The sequence below is a fragment of the Colossoma macropomum genome, unplaced genomic scaffold (assembly GCF_904425465.1).
Source record: "Colossoma macropomum unplaced genomic scaffold, Colossoma_macropomum, whole genome shotgun sequence".
Classification (NCBI taxonomy): Eukaryota; Metazoa; Chordata; class Actinopteri; order Characiformes; family Serrasalmidae; genus Colossoma; species Colossoma macropomum.
Window position 1 is genome coordinate 49,347,350 of NW_023494791.1, and position 21,461 is coordinate 49,368,810.

The 21,461-nt window shown below is 42.8% G+C and overlaps 1 protein-coding gene across 2 annotated transcripts in view; it reads right to left on the bottom strand.

Moving 5' to 3' along the window:
- zmp:0000000755 (phosphofurin acidic cluster sorting protein 2) overlaps positions 1 to 12,375 on the bottom strand; it is a 54,844-nt gene extending 42,469 nt beyond the window's left edge. For both annotated transcript variants that reach the window (XM_036575273.1, XM_036575272.1), the window contains exon 1: positions 12,028 to 12,375. In XM_036575273.1, coding sequence (XP_036431166.1) covers positions 12,028 to 12,242 — 215 coding nt within the window. In that variant the 5' untranslated portion in view covers positions 12,243 to 12,375. The remainder of the gene's footprint in view (positions 1 to 12,027) is intronic.
- Positions 12,376 to 21,461: the final 9,086 nt, after the last annotated feature.

A 21,461-nucleotide genomic window follows, 5' to 3' on the forward strand; every position in this document is an offset into this window, starting at 1 on the left:
AGCGTTAGCTGGTGAGCCAGACAGCTAGCGTTAGCCAGTGAGTCAGATAGCTAGCATTAGCTAGTGAATCAGATAGCTAGCGTTAGCCAGTGAGCCAGACAGCTAGCGTTAGCTAGTGAGTCAGATAGCTAGCGTTAGCTGGTGAGCCAGACAGCTAGTGTTAGCTAGTGAGTCAGATAGCTAGCGTTAGCCGGTGAGTCAGATAGCTAGCGTTAGCTAGTGAATCAGATAGCTAGCGTTAGCTGCTGAGTCAGATAGCTAGCGTTAGCAGCTTTTCAGTTCATATAGTTTGTTATTTTCAGTTAGCAGAGTTAGCGTTAGCTATTTTTCAGTTAGCAGAGTTAGCGTGAGCTATCTTTCAGTTAGCAGAGTTAGCGTTAGCTATTTTTCAGTTAGCAGAGTTAGCGTTAGCTATTTTTTTAGTTAGCAGAGTTAGCGTTAGCTATCTTGAAGTTAGCAGAGTTAGTGTTAGCTATTTTCCAGTTAGCAGAGTTAGCGTTAGCTATCGCGAAGTTAGCAGAGTTAGCATTAGCTATTTTTCAGTTAGCAGAGTTAGCGTTAGCTATCTTGAAGTTAGCAGAGTTAGCGTTAACTATTTTCCAGTTAGCAGAGTTAGCGTTAGCTATCTCGAAGTTAGCAGAGTTAGCATTAGCTATTTTTCAGTTAGCAGAGTTAGCGTTAGCTATCTTGAAGTTAGCAGAGTTAGCGTTAACTATTTTCCAGTTAGCAGAGTTAGCGTTAGCTATCTCTCAGTTAGCAGAGTATGCTAACAGTTTCAGGTAACCGAGTTCGCCTGACTGCTGATAAATCTCCACACTGATCATCAACACTGACCGATCTGATGAATTACGGTAAGAGTCCAGTTCAGATCGTCCAGCTCTGCTGTCTCTACCGATGCTGAGCTCCATCAGCAGGTGACCTGTGAGTGACCCCTCAGCATCACAGACAGACGAAGTAAAGACGCTGCTCCTCTGATCTCACTTTACTTCTGGCCTCCATCCAAAACCCAGACTGAGCAGAACCCAATCAAAACAGAACAACACATTAGCGCTGCACATCACCGGAGCAGAACCGGACATTAAACCGGGAAACACCACAGACCCAAAACCAGAGAGAACCAGAGCGGAAAGTCTGAGAGAACCATGCTGACAGAGTGAAAATGAGGAGAGTCTGAATAAAGTTAGTGTTAATTTTAGTGAACGTGGTGCTCATCATCTCATTAAACACCTGCAACTGTACATGTTCTGGCAGGTGGCGATGTGGGGTAGAGGCGGTGGGGGGGTGGTATGGTGTGGGGAGAGTGGGATGGTGGGGGTGTCTGGGGGGGGCAGGTTCTGGAGCAGATTGTGAAACCAGTGAATTTTGCTAGATGGGACAATTACAGCCACACAGAGCTGCAGGGAGATTAATCACCGGGTGCTTCCATAAAGTGAGGCGTAAGGGTTTTACAGAAGCAGCCCGTTCTGTATTATCTGTATTTGCATGCTTAAACGGTTGCACGGTTCTTCAGAGTGATGGAGAATGTGTGTGTATGGTTATATATGGAGCCTTTTTGAAAATGGTTCTAAACCCCTGGGCAAAAAATGTTCCAAGCTCAAAATATAATTCTGATGGTTCTGGCTGGTCAAGAGTCCAGATTTAAACCCTATAGAGAAAATTTGGTCTCACTTAAAGACATTCTTCAACAGTGGAAGTGGGTAAAACTGCTGGTGTTTTAAATGATTTATGGGTGGTTCATTACTGAATTCTCTGTTTTCTGTTTGTAGTGTTTTGCTTGTTTTGTGTGAAGGGTTTGCTGTGCTCCTGCCTGTCTTGGCCACGACGCTCCTGAAAACGAGATTTTAAATCTCAGTGAGATTTTTCCTGGTTAAATAAAGGTAAATAAATGATAAAAGATAATTTATGATCATTGTTATACCAACAGCTTTAACAAACATCAAATTTTAAACTAATATCGTACAGCCTTAAATAAAATATGATCAAAAGATCTTCATTAATGAACATGGAAGACCAGAACTAAAGCGGACCTTTTTTATTCTTAATAACCGCTTACCTTTCGTAACACTCACAGATAATATTCCAGATCATAATTAAACATGGACATGATATTAAATACTGAATCACTGTAAGTTAAGGAAACACTGATATTGTAAACTGGATTGTGAGTTACTAAACGTCCACAATTATCTGAAACGTGACCAGTTACTATCAGGTTCGGTCGCTGTGAATTCAGATCATTAATACCTGTTCGTATTCCCTGATCAGGCTTACTTACAAATGATACTGTATTTATTAGAGTTTTTACTGCTTTGTAAAGGTTAATTTATTGTTAAGAAGCAGATCCTAAATTAAAGTTGCTCATATTTATTACACATATAGATTTCCTATATATTTAACCACTTAAAATGTTTCCAGGTAGCTACTGATCAATAAGCCTTGGCCTGGGAATTTAAGGGCTTCAAAGGTCAAAGGTCACCTGGTGATGGACTGTAGTGATGTGCAGTGTCAGTAACGGAGGAGGATTCACTGCTTTACCAACCAAACAGGCCAAAAACGGTAAAAACAGCCCCTGTAAGCTGGAAACAGGCCTCAGGCGCCGAGCTGGTCTCTCCCTGACCTTCACTGAGAGCCGTCAGTGATGTTCTGGTGTGTTCTCCGGTTAGACGCGAGGCTGCTGTGATTGGTTCTGATTGGTTCTGCTGTAAACGGCAGTGTGTTGATGTAGGAAAGCGTTCATGCTGTGCTGATAACTCCAGCAGGATTAAACACACGCAGCATCAGATTACACACTCATCTCCTTTAGCAGTTATGAAATCAGATTACACGCCCCCCCCACCCGACTCCGCCCCCACGGCCTCCAAAAATCAGCTGCAAAAACCAAAACAGTCCCGCTAAAGGGACTCAGAGACACTCACCACTCAGAACCACGGAAAAACCTTCAGCCTGGCTCAGTAACAGCTTCTGTTTGACCGTGAGAGAACCGGCACCTGTGTTCTGCAGCAGAGAACCATGACGAGTACAGCTAGAACTTCAGTTCGGGACATTAAGGTCAAAATCTTTACTCAAAAAACATAAACAAAACTAAAAAAGATGGTTCCTCAAAAGTTCTTTAGTAAGGACAATGATTCTATATAGAACCATGAACGCTCAAAGAACCCTCTGCATGCTTAAATGGTTCCTTGCACGAAACAGTGAAATAGTTCTTCCGATTGATGGAGAGTGTACCGTATATGGTTCTACCAAACCCTTTCTCAAAAGGGTTCTATAAAGCACCAAAAAGGATTACAAGCGTAACAATAGCAGAACCCTTTTTGGTGCTATATAGAACCAACACATTCCCAATCAGTCTGAAGAACCATTATACCAAGCAAAGAACCATTTAAGCGTGCAGTTGGTTCTTTGAGTGTTCATGGTTCTATATGGAACCAGTGTCTTTACTAAAGAAGCATCTTTTTAAAGAGTACCTTAATGCTAAAATCTGCTAGCACAGCTATGGCTTCTAATATGTTAGCGCTAAGCTAACACTGTAAACATGCCAGAGACGTGATCATGTATCTGAGTTTGACTGTATCAGCGTTACAGTGACTCTCTCAGTAAAGAGTTCTGCATAGAGCTGCTGCCGCTGTTTAACACTCCTAACAACTAATCGGAACCTGAGAGGCTTATTACACAGTAATAAGGAATATGAGGAAGGATACAAGAAAAACTGGCTCTGTTTATAGCAATGTGTTATAGAAGTCTGGACACTGGCCATGTAAGGGGGTTTGTTTATGGTAATACAGTAAGATTTTATCTGGAGCTCCGTAAGCGCAGAATACACATCTGACATGACTTTAAACACCAGTGCTCAAAACTACACGTCTATGTGCAGCCTATCAGAGTAAAGTGGGCAGGAGGGGGCGGGGCTTATGCTATAGACACACCTACAATTTGTCCTGAAGAGCTTATAAACGGTAGAGGTTGTGGTGTTTGGAGTTTGTTTTGTTAGATGGCAGTGCAGCAGGAGCTGAAAGAGTTCTACTGGAGAACCTTTATTAATCTGAGCCAGAACAGAACTGCTGTGTAGAACACAATTAGAGCTCCGTAGAGTCTAGAACCTTGTAACACGGAAGTAAAAATGGTATCAAATCTGAAACTCTGACTTTATGAACGCGCTTCACGATCGATGCACGATCTGAACGGAGAGCGAGGAGAAACACTTTCCCTCCGCGAGACTCCAGATCACTGAGGCTGCAGCAGAAAGCAGCTCAGAGGGTTTTAGTCCTGCGGGGTTTCTACAGTCATTACTCAGCAGCACAGGGTAACACACTCACCACTCAAACACAGCTCAGCTTCTCCACCGGACCAGCACCAGCCTTCAGCCGCACCCCTCGCTGTTAAAGAGCCCCCCCACACTCTCAGCATCCATTTATAATGTCTGTGTGGGTTTATTTACCAAAACCAGTCATAATTCACTTCAACACGGCTCTGTTTATCTGTTTTAATTAAGCAGGCTGTTTTTGTTACTGTGTCTTTAAGACTGACATGTCGCTGCTGTCGGAAGAAAACCTTGTATCTCCATTTTTGACGTTTTTCAGTTTTTGCCATTATTTAAAAATGCTTTACATTGTGTGTGAATTTCATGATGAATGGACCAAAATGACTTGGTAAGACGTCTGGTTCCACTGACTTACATTAAAAGTGAGGTAGGTTTTTTCCTTCTAAACTGCTGTAGCTGAATGGTGGAGCTAAACTGCTGTAGCTGAATGGTGGAGCAAAACTGCTGTAGCTGAATGGGTGGAGCTAAACTGCTGTAGCTGAATGGGTGGAGCTAAACTGCTGTAGCTGAATGGTGGAGCTAAACTGCTGTAGCTGAATGGTGGAGCTAAACTGCTGTAGACTGAATGGTGGGGCTAAACTGCTGTAGACTGAATGGGTGGAGCTAAACTGCTGTAGCTGAATGGTGGAGCTAAACTGCTGTAGACTGAATGGTGGGGCTAAACTGCTGTAGCTGAATGGTGGAGCTAAACTGCTGTAGCTGAATGGTGGAGCTAAACTGCTGTAGACTGAATGGTGGAGCTAAACTGCTGTAGACTGAATGGTGGAGCTAAACTGCTGTAGACTGAATGGTGGAGCTAAACTGCTGTAGACTGAATGGTGGGGCTAAACTGCTGTAGACTGAATGGTGGAGCTAAACTGCTGTAGCTGAATGGTGGAGCTAAACTGCTGTAGACTGAATGGTGGAGCTAAACTGCTGTAGCTGAATGGTGGGGCTAAACTGCTGTAGACTGAATGGTGGAGCTAAACTGCTGTAGGCTGAATGGTGGAGCTAAACTGCTGTAGACTGAATGGTGGAGCTAAACTGCTGTAGCTGAATGGTGGAGCTAAACTGCTGTAGCTGAATGGTGGAGCTAAACTGCTGTAGACTGAATGGTGGAGCTAAACTGCTGTAGACTGAATGGTGGAGCTAATCTGCTGTGACTGAATGGTGGAGCTAAACTGCTGTAGCTGAATGGTGGAGCTAAACTGCTGTAGACTGAATGGTGGAGCTAAACTGCTGTAGCTGAATGGTGGAGCTAAACTGCTGTAGACTGAATGGTGGAGCTAAACTGCTGTAGACTGAATGGTGGAGCTAAACTGCTGTAGCTGAATGGTGGAGCTCAACTGCTGTAGCTGAATGGTGGGGCTAAACTGCTGTAGACTGAATGGTGGGGCTAAACTGCTGTAGCTGAATGGGTGGGGCTAAACTGCTGTAGCTGAATGGGTGGGGCTAAACTGCTGTAGCTGAATGGTGGAGCTAAACTGCTGTAGCTGAATGGTGGGGCTAAACTGCTGTAGACTGAATGGTGGAGCTAAACTGCTGTAGCTGAATGGTGGGGCTAAACTGCTGTAGACTGAATGGGTGGAGCTAAACTGCTGTAGCTGAATGGGTGGAGCTAATCTGCTGTAGCTGAATGGTGGAGCTAAACTGCTGTAGCTGAATGGGTGGAGCTAATCTGCTGTAGCTGAATGGTGGAGCTAAACTGCTGTAGCTGAATGGTGGGGCTAAACTGCTGTAGACTGAATGGTGGAGCTAAACTGCTGTAGCTGAATGGTGGGGCTAAACTGCTGTAGCTGAATGGTGGGGCTAAACTGCTGTAGACTGAATGGTGGGGCTAAACTGCTGTAGACTGAATGGTGGAGCTAAACTGCTGTAGCTGAATGGTGGGGCTAAACTGCTGTAGCTGAATGGTGGAGCTAAACTGCTGTAGCTGAATGGTGGGGCTAAACTGCTGTAGACTGAATGGGTGGAGCTAAACTGCTGTAGCTGAATGGGTGGAGCTAAACTGCTGTAGACTGAATGGGTGGAGCTAAACTGCTGTAGCTGAATGGGTGGAGCTAAACTGCTGTAGCTGAATGGTGGGGCTAAACTGCTGTAGACTGAATGGGTGGAGCTAAACTGCTGTAGACTGAATGGGTGGAGCTAAACTGCTGTAGCTGAATGGTGGGGCTAAACTGCTGTAGACTGAATGGGTGGAGCTAAACTGCTGTAGCTGAATGGTGGAGCTAAACTGCTGTAGCTGAATGGTGGGGCTAAACTGCTGTAGCTGAATGGTGGAGCTAAACTGCTGTAGCTGAATGGTGGAGCTAAACTGCTGTAGCTGAATGGTGGAGCTAAACTGCTGTAGCTGAATGGTGGAGCTAAACTGCTGTAGCTGAATGGTGGGGCTAAACTGCTGTAGCTGAATGGTGGAGCTAAACTGCTGTAGCTGAATGGTGGAGCTAAACTGCTGTAGCTGAATGGTGGGGCTAAACTGCTGTAGCTGAATGGTGGAGCTAAACTGCTGTAGCTGAATGGTGGAGCTAAACTGCTGTAGCTGAATGGTGGGGCTAAACTGCTGTAGCTGAATGGGCGGGGCTAAACTGATGTGATCAGTTATTTGAAATCAGTTGAAATCAATTGAAAACACAATATGGTTTCCATATCTGGACTGTATGCACTGGAGAGTGAACAGTACATTTAAACACTGTTGAATCCAGGAAACTGCTAATATCTAACATTTCACTCTCATCTCTAACATGGCAGAAAACGGTTGCCATGGTGCTTAAATTAGCTCAGCTAACTACATTTTCTAAAAGCTGCTAATCTTCATTATGAATATCGTCCGAATGGAGAAACTGGGAAAGCCTTCGTGTTAAAGACGACACAGTCATGACAGTCAGTGTGCTACAAACTAGGCCAGCTCGCTGATTCCCGTCAGCGTTTCCCGCTGCCCACCTGCTCAGATATCCGCGGTACTTCAGCCGCTTCCTCCTCAACTGATCGTTATTCCTGCTTTAGCTCTGAGTTTTTGTTTTTGGCTGCTGATCGTCTCAGTTTGATTTCAGAATCGTTCAGCAAGGCTAAAGCTAATGCTAATTCTGTACACTCTTAAATAAGAGGGTTCTGTGTCTGTTGGTTCCTGTTTGTTCTGTAATGTGTGTTGTCTTATTTAATGGTTGATATCACAGCATAAAGGATCCTAATGGTTAACAAGTGACCAGTGGCTAATTCTAAATGCATTTGATGGTCTACTAATGGGATCTAAAGCTGTTTTACAGGGAACTAGTGGTCTCTACTGGAAACCATTAAGCCAATTCCCATTAGAAAGCAAAACCATTAGGTTTTAATCCTTATGGTTTCTAATGGTCCTGTTTCAGCAGCGTTCTAGGGATCTTTAGTAAAAACAGTGGTTCTGTATAAAGCCATGAACACTCAAAGAACCAGCATGCTTAAAAGGTTCTCTGCATGGTGATATGGTTCTTCATACTGATGGAGAATGTATTGTATATGGTTCTATAGAGCACCAAAAAAGGTTCTTCTATTGTATACAAGCTTGACATTGTAGCAATAGCAGAACCCTTTTTGATGCTATATAGAACCAACACATTCTCCATCAATCTGAAGAACCACTTCACCATGCAAAGAACCTTTTCATCATGCAAATGGTCATTTGAGTTTTCATGGCTTTATACAGAACCACTGTTTTTAATAAAGAACCCTTGAAGAACCACCTGTTTTAAGAGCGTCGAACTCTCTGTTCTGTCAGCTGAGATTCACAGGCCGAATGTTAACAGGCTAATCTCCACTCTCACCATCAAACACACAGGCTAAGTACCAAATTACAGTCTGCAGACAGGACTGAACAACCTGGGGGCTAATTTAGCTGTGAGTTACTGTAAGTGTGTTTTAGCTGTTAGTGCACAGTAATCAGCTCAAATCTGTTACCGACCCACTGAGGATCCTCCTGATCACTCGCTCTGCTGCTGAGAGCCGTATTAAGAACACACCCTCTGAAAGACGTTCATCCGTGACAGTTAAGAGTCCATTACAGCTCTGAAATGAGCAAAAACACATTTAGCAACAGCTAAACAAGATAATCAGGTCTGAAAGTGGGAACAGCTGAGAGCGAGACGCCTAATCAGGCTAACAGCTCAGCTCACCGAGTGATGGAAACTGGATTGATTCTGCAGTTCTGGAAGCTCAATTAGCAGAACTGAGGGAAAAACAAACGCAGGAAAATCTAGCAGGAGAACTGAGAGATGAACAACTGTTCAGTGCTAAATAATAATAATAATAACAATACTAATAATGATAATAATAATAATAACAATAATAATAATGACAATAATAATAATAACAACAATAATAATAACAATAACAATAACAACAATAATAAGCCTTATTTATGGAGCGCTTTTCATATCAGTGGCAGCTCAGAGTGCTTTACAGACAGCTGATAAGTTTAACAGTAACAGAAGAAACTGAGGATTAATTTAAACTCATACAAGACAAAACAGATCAGATTAAAGAGGTAAAGTAGAGTTTTACTGAAGCTCTGCGTTAAAGAGCTGCGTTTTCAGGTGTTTATTAAAAGTGAGCTCTGAGCTCGACTGTCTAATAAAAGCTGAACTGAGCTCCACAGTTTAGAAGCAGAATAACTGAAAGAGTCTCTCCACGTTTTCTGTGTTTTACTGAAGGAGTTCAGAAGGTCAGAATCTGCAGATCTGAGATCATAAACAGACGTTCAGGAGCTTTAAGGTCATTTAGAGCTTTAAAAACCAGCAGCAGAGCTTTAAACTCTCTCTAAGAGATCCAGGCGGTCAGTGCAGTGTGTAACGGGGTGATATGAGCTCTCTGTGTTGCTGCTGTGTGTAAAATGTTGTTGATGACACGATACAAACTATACTGCACATAATAAACACTGGACAGTGTAATTTATCACAAGCCAGCTCAGACAGGTGTGCAGTGTTGTAAAGTAAGCAAGTAAAGAAAAAACAGTTTGAATTGGTAAATCAGTCCAACGGTCTGAGATATGGCTGCATCAATCTATAAGCCTAGATTAGGGCTGAAAGATGAACCGTTTTTGTATAAAAATCACAATATGAAAGAATCACAAGAGCTGCAGTATTTTAATAGAATGCATGATCAACAAAGCAGACTTCAGTGGAGAAATTTAACCCTATAACACAGAGGGTGTGACCTGCCTTTAAATCGGTGACACAAATCAGAAGCTACAAAACACCCATGTTCTGTATGTGTGACATCACAACCATCACAACTAACTGGTAGTCTGGCACACACAGTGTCTAAACTTCACGCCAGAAAAATGTGGATGTTCTGCTCTTTTTAGTGTGACGCTGTGATTCTAACGGAAGGAGAACCTGCAGCTTTGGCTCAAGAAGAAGGCTGGAGAAGATTTAACGACAGATTAATGTACCAGTTGACAGACAAAATAAAGTCATTGAAGAAATGATTTGAAATTGTTCCTCACAGAACTGAAACTGGGACACCTCAGAACATGCTGCATTCACTAAAGAACACAAGGAGAACCATCTTTTTTAGGAGAGTATTTCTGAAAGGGCAAGTTTCACACCCTACTGCAAACTTTCAAGTCTTATCTGGCAAGAGACTGACCACGACTGACCACGACAGACCAAACTTTCTGGCGTAAGATAAATTTATCAGTTTGCTAACTTAGCCTGAAACGGGACTGAGGTTAGACGACTTTTGGCATCCGTAAAAAATACAGAACTCTGAGAGACGGACGACACAGATGAGGTTCCAGTCTACAGTGCAGTCTTTCATAAACACCACTGGCAGGGATGAACACTCTGCTGTCGGCGTTTCACTGTTTTCCCGTTAACCGTGAAACAGATCACTGCAGTGAACATGACCCATAGCTGTCGGTGTGTGACGTGGTGCTGTAAAGCGCTACTCAGTTCTGTCGAGAGGTTCTCGTGTTGCTCCTCCAAAGTTACATAGTGCTATAGCAGCAGTTCCGGCCCAGAGTGACAACGACAGAGACGCCGTTCTCACTGTTATACGTCAGTGTTGCATCAGAATGATTTAGAAGCTGTTATTTTAAGGTAAAACTGTTACATAATGTTGCTTTAAGGAAACAAACTTCAGACCCCAAACACGCCTTGGCTGACTGACTCCTCTGTAAAAAAACAACAGGACCAAAACTCAAAATAACAAAACATTAAGCTTTTAGCAGATCACCAGCAGATCCTGGACGTTTAAGAAATTGGATCAGTTCCACAAATACCATCTAAACCATCTAGATTTACTCATCAGCCTTTCTGCTTCGCACTCTTCTGCATTTTCACTCATCAAACAATCTGTTCTTTTTATATTAGTCCTAATGTAGTGAGACAGTCAGAAAGAGTGGTGCTATATACACTCCTTAAGCTTTTAATGGCCTTAACAACAAATCACTGAACAAACAGCTGCAGCAGGTTAGTGATCTAACTTATTTAAGTGCTGTAGTTCAGTGTGTGAATGTTCAGACAGTCTTTTACAGAAAGAAGAGTCAGTATTGATCCACTCAGCACTGACGGCTTCGCACTGCTGAAAAACACCGCTGAGCTGGTTTGAGTTTAATGTGAGACCAAATAAACTCTATAGGGTTTAAATCTGGACTCTAACCAGCCAGAACCAGTAACAAGACTATATTTGGGCTTGGAACATTTTTCCCCAGAAGTGTAGATATCAGGTAAGGTGGGGAAACTTGTTGGAACCTGATTTTTCACTGAACAATCACCAGCTTACTGAGAACCTGTTTGGTGAAACACCTTCTTGAAGAACTGTAGAATTTTCTTCACTGTACTGACAAAGAGTCATCCTACCTTCATACGTTCATATTCCAGACCTTCATCTGTGCTCAAGAGAACATGCAATCCAGACGGATCCTCACAACACAACATCTCAGTTTAAGAACAACGCTTATTTTCTGTTTACACTGTTCTTCTTAAAGAGGAGCTCAACATTTCTGCATAATTAAGAGGTTCAGACGTAATCAGAGTGGTTCGAGTGGTTCAGAGTCGTTCAGAGCGGTTCAGAGCGGTTTGGTGTGAAACGCTCTGTTCTAGAGAAACTTACCGAGTCAGAACTGTTCACAGTGGTGGTGATAGGAACCAGACGTCCACCTCTAAAAGCTCCCTCACAGAAAGTTCCTACAGTAAACGGTTATGAATTCACTGCCTGATGACTGAGACACTGTTTTATGGTAGTTTAGAGAACTTAAACTCCATTCATGGTGGAGGGATACATGCAGGGCGCTGTGAGGCAAAATAGTCCCCAAAGAAAACTTATTATTTCAGATTTTCCACTATTTTCCATCATCAACATTCCATATAAACTCAGAAGACTCGTGTAGGTTCACTGGTGGTTCTGGATAGTAAATAAAATGTCTATATTTGTGTTGTAGTCATGGCGACCCCTGGTTCCTATCACCACCACTGTAAAGACATCCGAGTTATGGGGGAATTTTGAAAAATTGGTGGAATCCCCCTTCAAGCCATTGTCAGCACAGAAACCTTGAACCTGAGGTGGGTAACACATTTTCTGGATGGTTAACTGTGTTTTCTTTGATTTCATGTTGAAAAATGATTTAAAAATCTAAAGTTTAATGTTTTAGAGTTACACACACTAATCAGCCCCTCGATCATGGATCACTGTCCTACTGAGAGCACAGCTTTACCCCGGGCAGCCCTGATAACCTCCCCCGGAGAGCCCCACTCTACCTGTTCACGCAGCTCGGAGAGGACCGGTCGATTTCCCAGGTGGCGAACAGGTTCATGGGCACGGTCAGGGGCGCGGGGCCGGGACCCACAACCACCGAGCCTGTGCTCAGCACGCCGGCTCCGCTCGCTCCAGCTCCGGCCGGTCCCGCTCCGCCGCAGGCCGGGCTCAGCAGCACCGCCGCCCGCAGCGCGCCTCGATCTGCCGCCGCCATCATCACCGATACAGCCCCGGAGCTCCGCCGAGGGAGTGAACGAGCGAAGAGTGCTCTAACACGAACTGAGGGAGGAGGAGTGACCGCTACGGTACACACCCACCCCTCTCTCTCTCCCTCTATCTCTCTCGCGCTCTCTCTCTGCCTCTCTCCCCTGATTGGTTGGATCCTCTAGCGGTCGTTCTGGAATCTCAGGGGGAATACAGGAGGCGGAGCTTCAGTGTCACCTGTAGGTGGCGCTCTATCTCCATTACACTTTTAAAGGGGCCCATATCACAAAAACATGAGTAAACATTGTTACAGTTTCAAACCGTCCATACTTCATACAGTCCAACTACGCCTCCACTAACTGGCCACTTTATTAGAAACACCCACCTTGTGCTTCGACTAAATGGCCACTTTATTAGAAACACCCACCTTGTGCTTCGACTAAATGGCCACTTTATTGGAAACACCCTCCTTTCACTTTCTCTAACTGGCCACTTTGTTAGAAACACCCACCTTGTGCTTCGACTAACTGGCCACTTTATTAGAAACATCCACCTTGTGCTTCGACTAAATGGCCACTTTATTAGAAACACCCTCCTTGCGCTTTCTCGAACTGGCCACTTTATTAGAAACACCCACCTTGTGCTCCGACTAACTGACCACTTTATTAGAAACACCCACCTTGTGCTTCGACTAACTGGCCACTTTATTAGAAACACCCACTTTGTGCTTCGACTAACTGACCACTTTATTAGAAACACCCACCTTGTTCTTCGACTAAATGGCCACTTTATTAGAAACACCCTCCTTGTCCTCTCTTTCTCTCCGTCTCTGTTCTCTCTGTTTCAGTGAGCTGCAGTTTTCAGTCACTGTGAATAAAAACAGAAAAACTGGGTGAAACCCTGAATGAGCGAGAATGGAGAAGTTTATTTTATGGATAATCGCGCCCTCTGGTGGTCAGCTGGTAGACTGTCCTCCGCTTCATACTCGGCGCTGTTTATTTATTGTCCGCTCAGCTGTTTTCAGTTATGTAACTAAACTCCGTTGTTAAATTTAGACATTACTGATGAGCGAAGCTCCTGAAAAGACCTTCAACAGCTTCTGTATCTGAAACGCAGATCACAGTCAGCTGCTTCCTCTCAGTCACGATCACAGCCTGGTTTCCAGAAAAATACTTAAACACTTTTAAATACTGCGCAGCAGATCTTCGGGGGATCCGACCAGCCTTTTCTTTAAATACTGTAAATGAATTTGATACCTTTTAAAATTTAATGTCTGGGTCTTTACTCTGCATGTTCCTCTGTTTAATTCTACTCTGAGCCGGTTCCGTCGGTTCCGTGTTCTCAGCACAGCCGTTTAGGTTTCCCTCTAACACTGTGAATCATTTTTCAGGGTTTACTCTGAAACGACTCTACATTATTATGAATATGTAGGAGCGCTAACCTTCACTCATCTTGTACCTGTACACACTGTTCCTTATGTGGGGAGCTCGACGTGTCCAAGGTGAAGCGGTGAAGCTCAATGACTCTGGATAAAAACAACTTTTTCAAAAATTCTACATTTTAAGTTTAAAAAACGTTTAATAACGATTGAGATATTCTGATTATTCATTTAGCAATTTTTATAAAAATATAAAGCTATTTAAACGTCTTAGATACTTAAACAAGATAGCTCTTCAAGGGTTCAAGTAAGTGTTGGTTCTATTTAGAGCCATGAATTCTATACAGAACACTTGCATGCTTAAATGGTTCTCTGCATGGTGAAATGGTTCTTCAGATTGATGGGGAATGTGTTGGTTCCATATAGCACCAAAAAGGGTTCCGCCATTGTAATGATGTCAAGCTTGTAAAATTAGAAGAACCCTTTTTGATGCTACATAGAACCAATTCCAACACATTCTCCATCAATCTAAAGAACAATTTCACCAAGCAGAGAACCATTTAAGCATGCAAATGGTTCTATGTAGAACCACAAACTCTTGAAGAACCATCCTTTTTTAAGAGTGAAGAATTGTGTCCACCCGTCATTCTGGGATAAGTGCCCCTTTAGGAAAGTGACCTTTGACCTCAGTAACATCATAAAGTTCATATTGTTTAATAACATTAATAAGTTATTCCACTGCGTGTCTGTCACTCTGTCTCTGTACGTAACAGACACCGCTGTCCTGGTGGAACACTGAGCTTATTAAAATGATGTTTTAATATCAAAATATAGCTGTGAAACAAAACAAGGTCATCTTGAACATTTCGGCATGTCTGCACCTGCAGGCCAGCCATGTGCTCATCAAAAGTCGGGAAACCAGACGTTCCAGTTTTCCGGGAACAGTCCCCGTTTCAGTCCTCGGCTGGATCTGTCCCTGGAAATGTTCCCATTTTTAACTGTGAATTAAAAACACAGCGGAAAGTCCCAAGAAAGACCTGCAGCAGAGCAGATGGGCAGGCGTCTCGCGCTGTGCTTGTTTTGTCCAGCAGAGGGGGCTGCTGCTGTCTACTGACCACTTCTACCACTTTCTCGCCTAGTTTTAGAGAACGCTGCCGTGTTAAACTCCACCAGAAGCTCTCAAGTGTCCAGTAAGTCCACAACATCACCACAGACGTCTTTTCAGGACTTTTTAAGACTTTTTAAGATTTGTTCAGACAGTCTACTTGACTGTAGGTACCACACGATCTACAAATCTACTGTATGATTTTCTGAAGAAGTTTACAAAAATTATTTAGTGAGTACCCAGTTTGATCACACATATCACTGCTGTCGGAAGATTTTTGTCAGAAGTTTTTCAGTTTTTGAAATAATTTGAAAATAACCTTTATTCTTTACGTTGTGTGTAAATTTCATGATGATGCACCGAAAGAAACAATCCTGGTTCCATTGACTTACATTGAAAGTAAAGTAGGTTTTTTCCTTCTCCTGTAAAGTCACCATTTTGGAGACAGGAGGTTTTCTTCGATTTACATATATATAAAGGTGGCAGTGGATTAAGGGTAGCAGTGAATTTAAGGTAGCAGTGGTTTTAGGGTTTAAGTGGAAAGTGACATAATTAATTTACTTAATTCAAACACATCATTTCCTCATGAATGGATCAAATATTTTACATTAACACAGTTTTCACATCACTTTATATGTTTTTAATACCGTAAGACCATTTAATTGAGTTTTTTTGGAGGATGTGTTGGTTCTATATAGAACCATTTACATGTTTAAATGGTTCTCTGCATGGTGAAATGGTTCTTCAGATTGATGGAGAATGTGTTGGTTCTATATAGCACCAAAATGGGCTCTGCTATTGTAATGATATTAAGCTTGTAATATTAGAAAAACCCTTTTGTTGTAACGTAGAACCCTTTTCACAAAGGTTCTACATAACAAACCTACGTCTGAACTTCTCTCAGCTATAAACAAACCCCTGCACTCTGATCTCAAGGAATTGTGGGTAAAAGGCTGCTGCTTTTCATAATGTTCCATTTGCATTTACATATTTTCAGTGTTTTTTTAATCTGTAGAATAAAAGAATAAACAGAAAAGCCACACAAATGTAAATACGCTGGTCCTGCACAGCAGCTGATTGGCTGTGTGGAGTTTTAGGGGCGGAGACTCAAGCCAACATTGTGATCAGCTCAGTTCATCAATAGTCACTGACCACTGTAGAGAGACACACATTAAACTGGACTCAGTGATTTCTGTGGCCAACAGATGGCAGTGTTGCTCCAGTTTAATCACACAAAACTGAGCTGTGTCTGAAACTGGGCTCTGTTCACTGTACAGCTCACTGTTTTGGTTCCACTACCATATGGAAAAATATTTGGTTGTGTATTTTTATATATTTGAAACAAACTCCAAACACTAAAATGTGTTTCAGAATATTTTGCCATATTTACCAAATATATTTTAAAGTACATTTATTTTAAAATGTGTGTGGAAATATTACACATAGACAGAAATAACTGTGTGTAAATGTGTTTATCAAATCCATCTGAAAATGTATGAAAATATCCAGAATCCTGTCTGATGCTCTTCACTGTCTGATACCTTTAGAAATGAATTTGTGTTCCAGTATCTTCATTTTAAATCTGATCAAATGATCCTTTAACAGGACAGAAGCGAGTGTTGTGGGTATTGATACTCTGTGAAAATGCAGTTATGATCTGATATCTTGTTTATGTGAAATACATTGTGTGTGAGAGTCTTAATAACTAATACTAATAAATACATTTTAAACATATATTTAACTAAGACGTTTGGTTATTTTCACACACTGCAAAAATGTCTCTGACAGATACATTTAGAACATATATAATTTTTTCCATACAGGATTTTTTGTAGTGGTGTCTGAGAACATAGTGCAGACGATCCAGTGCACTTAAACAATCCCACAATGCACCTCAATAAGCAGCGGTGTACCCTAAGGGATAGGGGATACCCACAATGCACTGTGGTTTCTCTGTGCACTTGGCTCCTCTGAGCAGGAGTAGCGAGCGCAGCTGCAGCAGCAGCATCTCTGCAGCCCTGATACAGACGAGAGTCAGATCTTCTCAGGTGTGCAGTCGGTTATAGAGGACGGTGTTTATGTCACGACCTGTATGACACAGTGTCCCTAATCCTCTACCACCATCACCCACCCTGTTCCCTGTAACAGTGCTCTATACTGAAGGTGTATTACCATGGTGATCCAGCAGGGTGCGTCAGCTGCTCTGTACCTTCAGTCATTAATTAGCAGAGACGTTATAAAGGAAGAGGAGACGGTCGCTGGTCGGAATATGAACGTGAACATGGTATCTGTTTACAGGGAAAGTCCCGCCCCTCAAGAAAAAGAGCCAATCAGCTCGCTGGTTACGGAGCGAGCAGGAAGGCCCCCCTCGCTGTGGAGATGTGTGCACAGTAACATTTTTTTATGCGTTACTGAGCCAAATTCTACAAGCTGCTTATGAGTTGTTGTCAGATTTTAGCAGTGCTTTCAAAGTTTCAAGTTTTTAAATGATAATTTGACCTTCAGTTTTGAGTATTTTGGTCTCTCCTGTTTAGACAGAGAGGAGTCTGGAGTCTTTCCTATAAGAACTTTTTTAATTAGGCACCTGATGACCTCCTTTATCTGTCTGCCATGCCACCAGGTCACACAATAACAACAACAACAACAACAACAACAACAATAATAATAATAATAATAATAAAACCAAGACTAAACATCACAAACCTGTGGTGTTTTCAGTGTAATGCTATTGCTAACCAGCAGAGGGCACTCTGCCTCTGTACTGCACTGGATGGTGTTTATTGTGAGGTCTGCTGTCTCTAAAAGTGACAACCCCCCAGTGTCTCTTTCACTCCTGGCATGCTGGGGGATCAGAGGGGGGCGCTCTGTTTGGCAGGAGAGTCCAGTCCGACCGTGTAGAACACAGCGCCGGCTCCACCGGATAATAACCCATTACATCCCCACCTCGTATAAAAGCTGCTCCTCTGGATGACGGCCAGAGCGGGTCAGCAGCAGCCTCTGTGTCTGAGGTCCACTTTTGGAGAGTAAAACTTACTAAGTCACCCTGTACACAGTGTAAAACAGACTAATCCACCCTGTACACAGTGTAAAACAGACTAATCCACCCTGTACACAGTGTAAAACAGACTAATCCACCCTGTACACAGTGTAGAACAGACTAATCCACCCTGTACACAGTGTAAAACAGACTAATCCACCCTGTACACAGTGTAGAACAGACTAATCCACCCTGTACGCAGTGTAGAACAGACTAATCCACCCTGTACGCAGTGTAGAACAGACTAATCCACCCTGTACACAGTGTAAAACAGACTAATCCACCCTGTACACAGTGTAGAACAGACTAATCCACCCTGTACACAGTGTAGAACAGACTAATCCACCCTGTACACAGTGTAAAACAGACTAATCCACCCTGTACACAGTGTAGAACAGACTAATCCACCCTGTACTCAGTGTAGAACCAGCTAATCCACCCTGTACTCAGTGTAAAACAGACTAATCCACGCTGAATGAAAACAAACTAAAAATAAACATCATAAAAATCGTAAATTCTGTCAGAATGATGAGGCTGAAAGATATAATACTGCTTTGCGGAATAGTGCAGAATCAAATCAAATCAAATCAAGCTTATTGGTCACCCACAGCCACACAGAGCACAACCTGCAGTGTAAATACTTAAGACTGTCCATTGGCCTGAAAAATAGGACGTACAGAATGTATGTAAAAAGGGAAGAAGAATATAAAATATAGAAATATAGGGATATAATAAAAAAATTCAGATGAGTGCAAATGAACAGAAGGTAGTACAATGACGGGGTTAATAAATATTATAAATACTCGTTAATATAGCAGTGTGTATTGTGTTCTAGTTGTTCTGGTTAAGAACATAACAGGAGTGACATACTAAACTCTAGTTTTGGATGGAGTGCCCCTTCAATGTGCTCCTTTATAACTCGGAGCACCTCTGAGTGTCTCTGCTCTGACGGCCGTTATTTGTGTGAGTGAGGGAGCCGATCAGCCTTCCGTCAATAAACAAATTAAAGTTTAGTTGTTGATCAATTTGTGCAGAAACACACGTCTGACAGCCGAGACTCACCTCTAATCACTGAGCCTTTAATCTTCACAGCTCTGAACTCTTCACCCACCACTGACTGCTCCTCTCCTCACTGCTCCAGCAGGAGATCTGAGACATAAGAAACAAACAACATATTAAACGATTTCAGCCCAGAGTGCTGCTTTTACCTGCTTCAAACAATCGACAGTCACTAAGCAGGACAGATAAACATTACAGCAGTGCTGTGCTCCTCTCTGATATCAGGGATGTTAAAACTTCACTAATTCCCACTTTTAAGGCCGAGAGCTCCTTCACAGGAGCCGAGCTTTGGGGCTTTAGACTCTCCACTGACGCTCAGAATCCATTAAAATAAATGGAGTTTTACGGTGTGTGATTTAAATTAAACGGCGCTGTGTGGAGCGCAGTCTGCTGTAATTCAGCGGAAAAATGAAACTCTATTGTGCTGTTAAAATGGGAAGAAGAGGAGGAGGAGAGGAAGCCTTTCCTGTTCAGCTCTGTAGGCTGATGTCGGTTTAATCTGTACCAGTCAGGAATGCTAAACCCACCTGATGTGCTTGTTAGCATTAGTCTCTGCCCTGGTGGTGACTCTGCAGATCTGTTTTCCTCTGTTCTGAATAAATATGGTGTGTTTTGCAGTTTGGCAGTGGCTTCTGGTCTTTGTTTGCACCTTCATAGATATCTGATATCTATGTTGACAATCTTTCGTATGCTCAGATCAGTACAGTACATATGCAGATTGGTACATATGAACTTGTGAAGCATCTATCATGATTGAAGACTACTGATCAACAATTATGGCAAATGAAGGCCTTTTGACTTTCTTTAATTTTTTTGTCTTCTCTCTGTAAACAAGACCCAAACTACATAAGGCCTCTTTGTGCTGATTTGTGCTTGGACCCCTGAATTGCCGCTTGCAGGCATATAACTGTGTAAAATGTCTTTGTGCTGTAGCAATAACATCAGCCTTCACTGGAACTAAGAGCCCAAACCCTGAAAAACAGCCCCAGACCACCAGACTTTGTACGTTTGCATGGTCTGCTACTGACTGGCTGAGTTGTTGTTGCTCCTAGATGCTTCCATTTCACAATAATATCACTTACAGTTGACAGGGGCAGATCCAGCAGGACAGACATTTCACAGACTGACTGGTGCCACGTCTAAAGTCTCTGAGCTCTTCAGTACGACCCTCTACTGCCAGTGTTTATGGAGACTGCATGGCTCTGTGCTTGGTTTTATAGACCTGCTCATGACGGGTGTGTCTGAAACACCTAAACTCAATAATAAGGAGAGGTGTCCACATACTTTTGGCTGTATAGTATATTTCCCCCATTCAATCAACAGCAGTTTAGCCCCGCCCATTCAACCTCAAGGCTGAAAACCTGAAAAACTGAATACCCGTGACCTTTGACCTTAGCACTGCATTAAAAACTGGCATGTTTCTGTAATTAGATCACCACATGTCCAGAAACGCTGCTGACTTCTCTGGGCTCAAGCTCATCTGAAATGACTGATGCTCAGTAGAAATCTGCCATGGTGTGGGGGGTATTAGTGAGTAAACTGCATATGTGTGAAAGCACCATCAATGCTAAAAGATATCTACACATCTTGGAGCAACACAGTGTAGCGTCTCACTACTGGCTCACGTGTACATGTGCACAGGCCTTTGGGAGGCGCTGGTGCTGGTAGGAGAGACTTTAACCTTATTAATCAGTTGTTGTGAATGTTACCAGTGCAAGCACTGTTATTTGTGCTTTGTTGTGCTGGGCAGTAGGTGAGTGGTAATGGGTCTGTGTGTCACCATGAACTTGAGTTGTATGGCTATTGATGACCTGATCTGCTTTCCAACCGTTGATTAGCTATATTTAGCTATATTTCCTATGTCTTGTTCTCTGTCGAAGCCACAATATGCTGCCTTTTGGACGACGTCTTTTTCAGGGACATCTGTGTTTAGAAACATTCTGCTTGTGTTTCCGCAGCATGGAAGGCTTGTATAATGGAAGAATGTCAAAAGATTCCACTGTCAGAACTGGATTATTTTGTCTTCAGTCCCCAAATGATTGTTGAACCTTTAAAATCTCAGGTTATTATATACTAAGGCTTATTATTTAGTAACTACAGGGACTTCAATGCAAACTGGCTGAGCTATTCTTAGATTATAGAAGTGTGTAATAAAACTTGGCCATTGAGTCTTGTAATATTACTGTATTCTAGAGGCTTGTATGCATAATCAGTCATGGATGTACAGGAAAACCCCCTAAAGCGTGTCTGGGCAGGTCTTTCCTTATGGTGTGTACGCTTGTAAGTGTGCACATGAACACTGCTGGTGCACTAATAGCCCTCATCCATCCTGACCGTGCTAACGGCTAACAGCTAACAGCGCTACATCTATTAACCTGTGTGTTGACGCTCTTTAACTGCGGATGGAAAAGCTCCTCATATTGACCCGTCTCTGAAACACAGGCGGCGGGAGGTCATTAACCCGCCCAGCGCTGAAAGAACAAAGAGAAACAGAACACAGTGCAGGTCATCAGCTCCCCCACGCAGAGCCATCACTCACCCCCCCACACATTACCCACCCAACCCCCCACCGCTCACCCACCGTCAGCTCCTCCCATCGATTTACTCCCCGTCTGATTGACCGAATGTAAAGGCCAGAGGCTGTATATTCAAT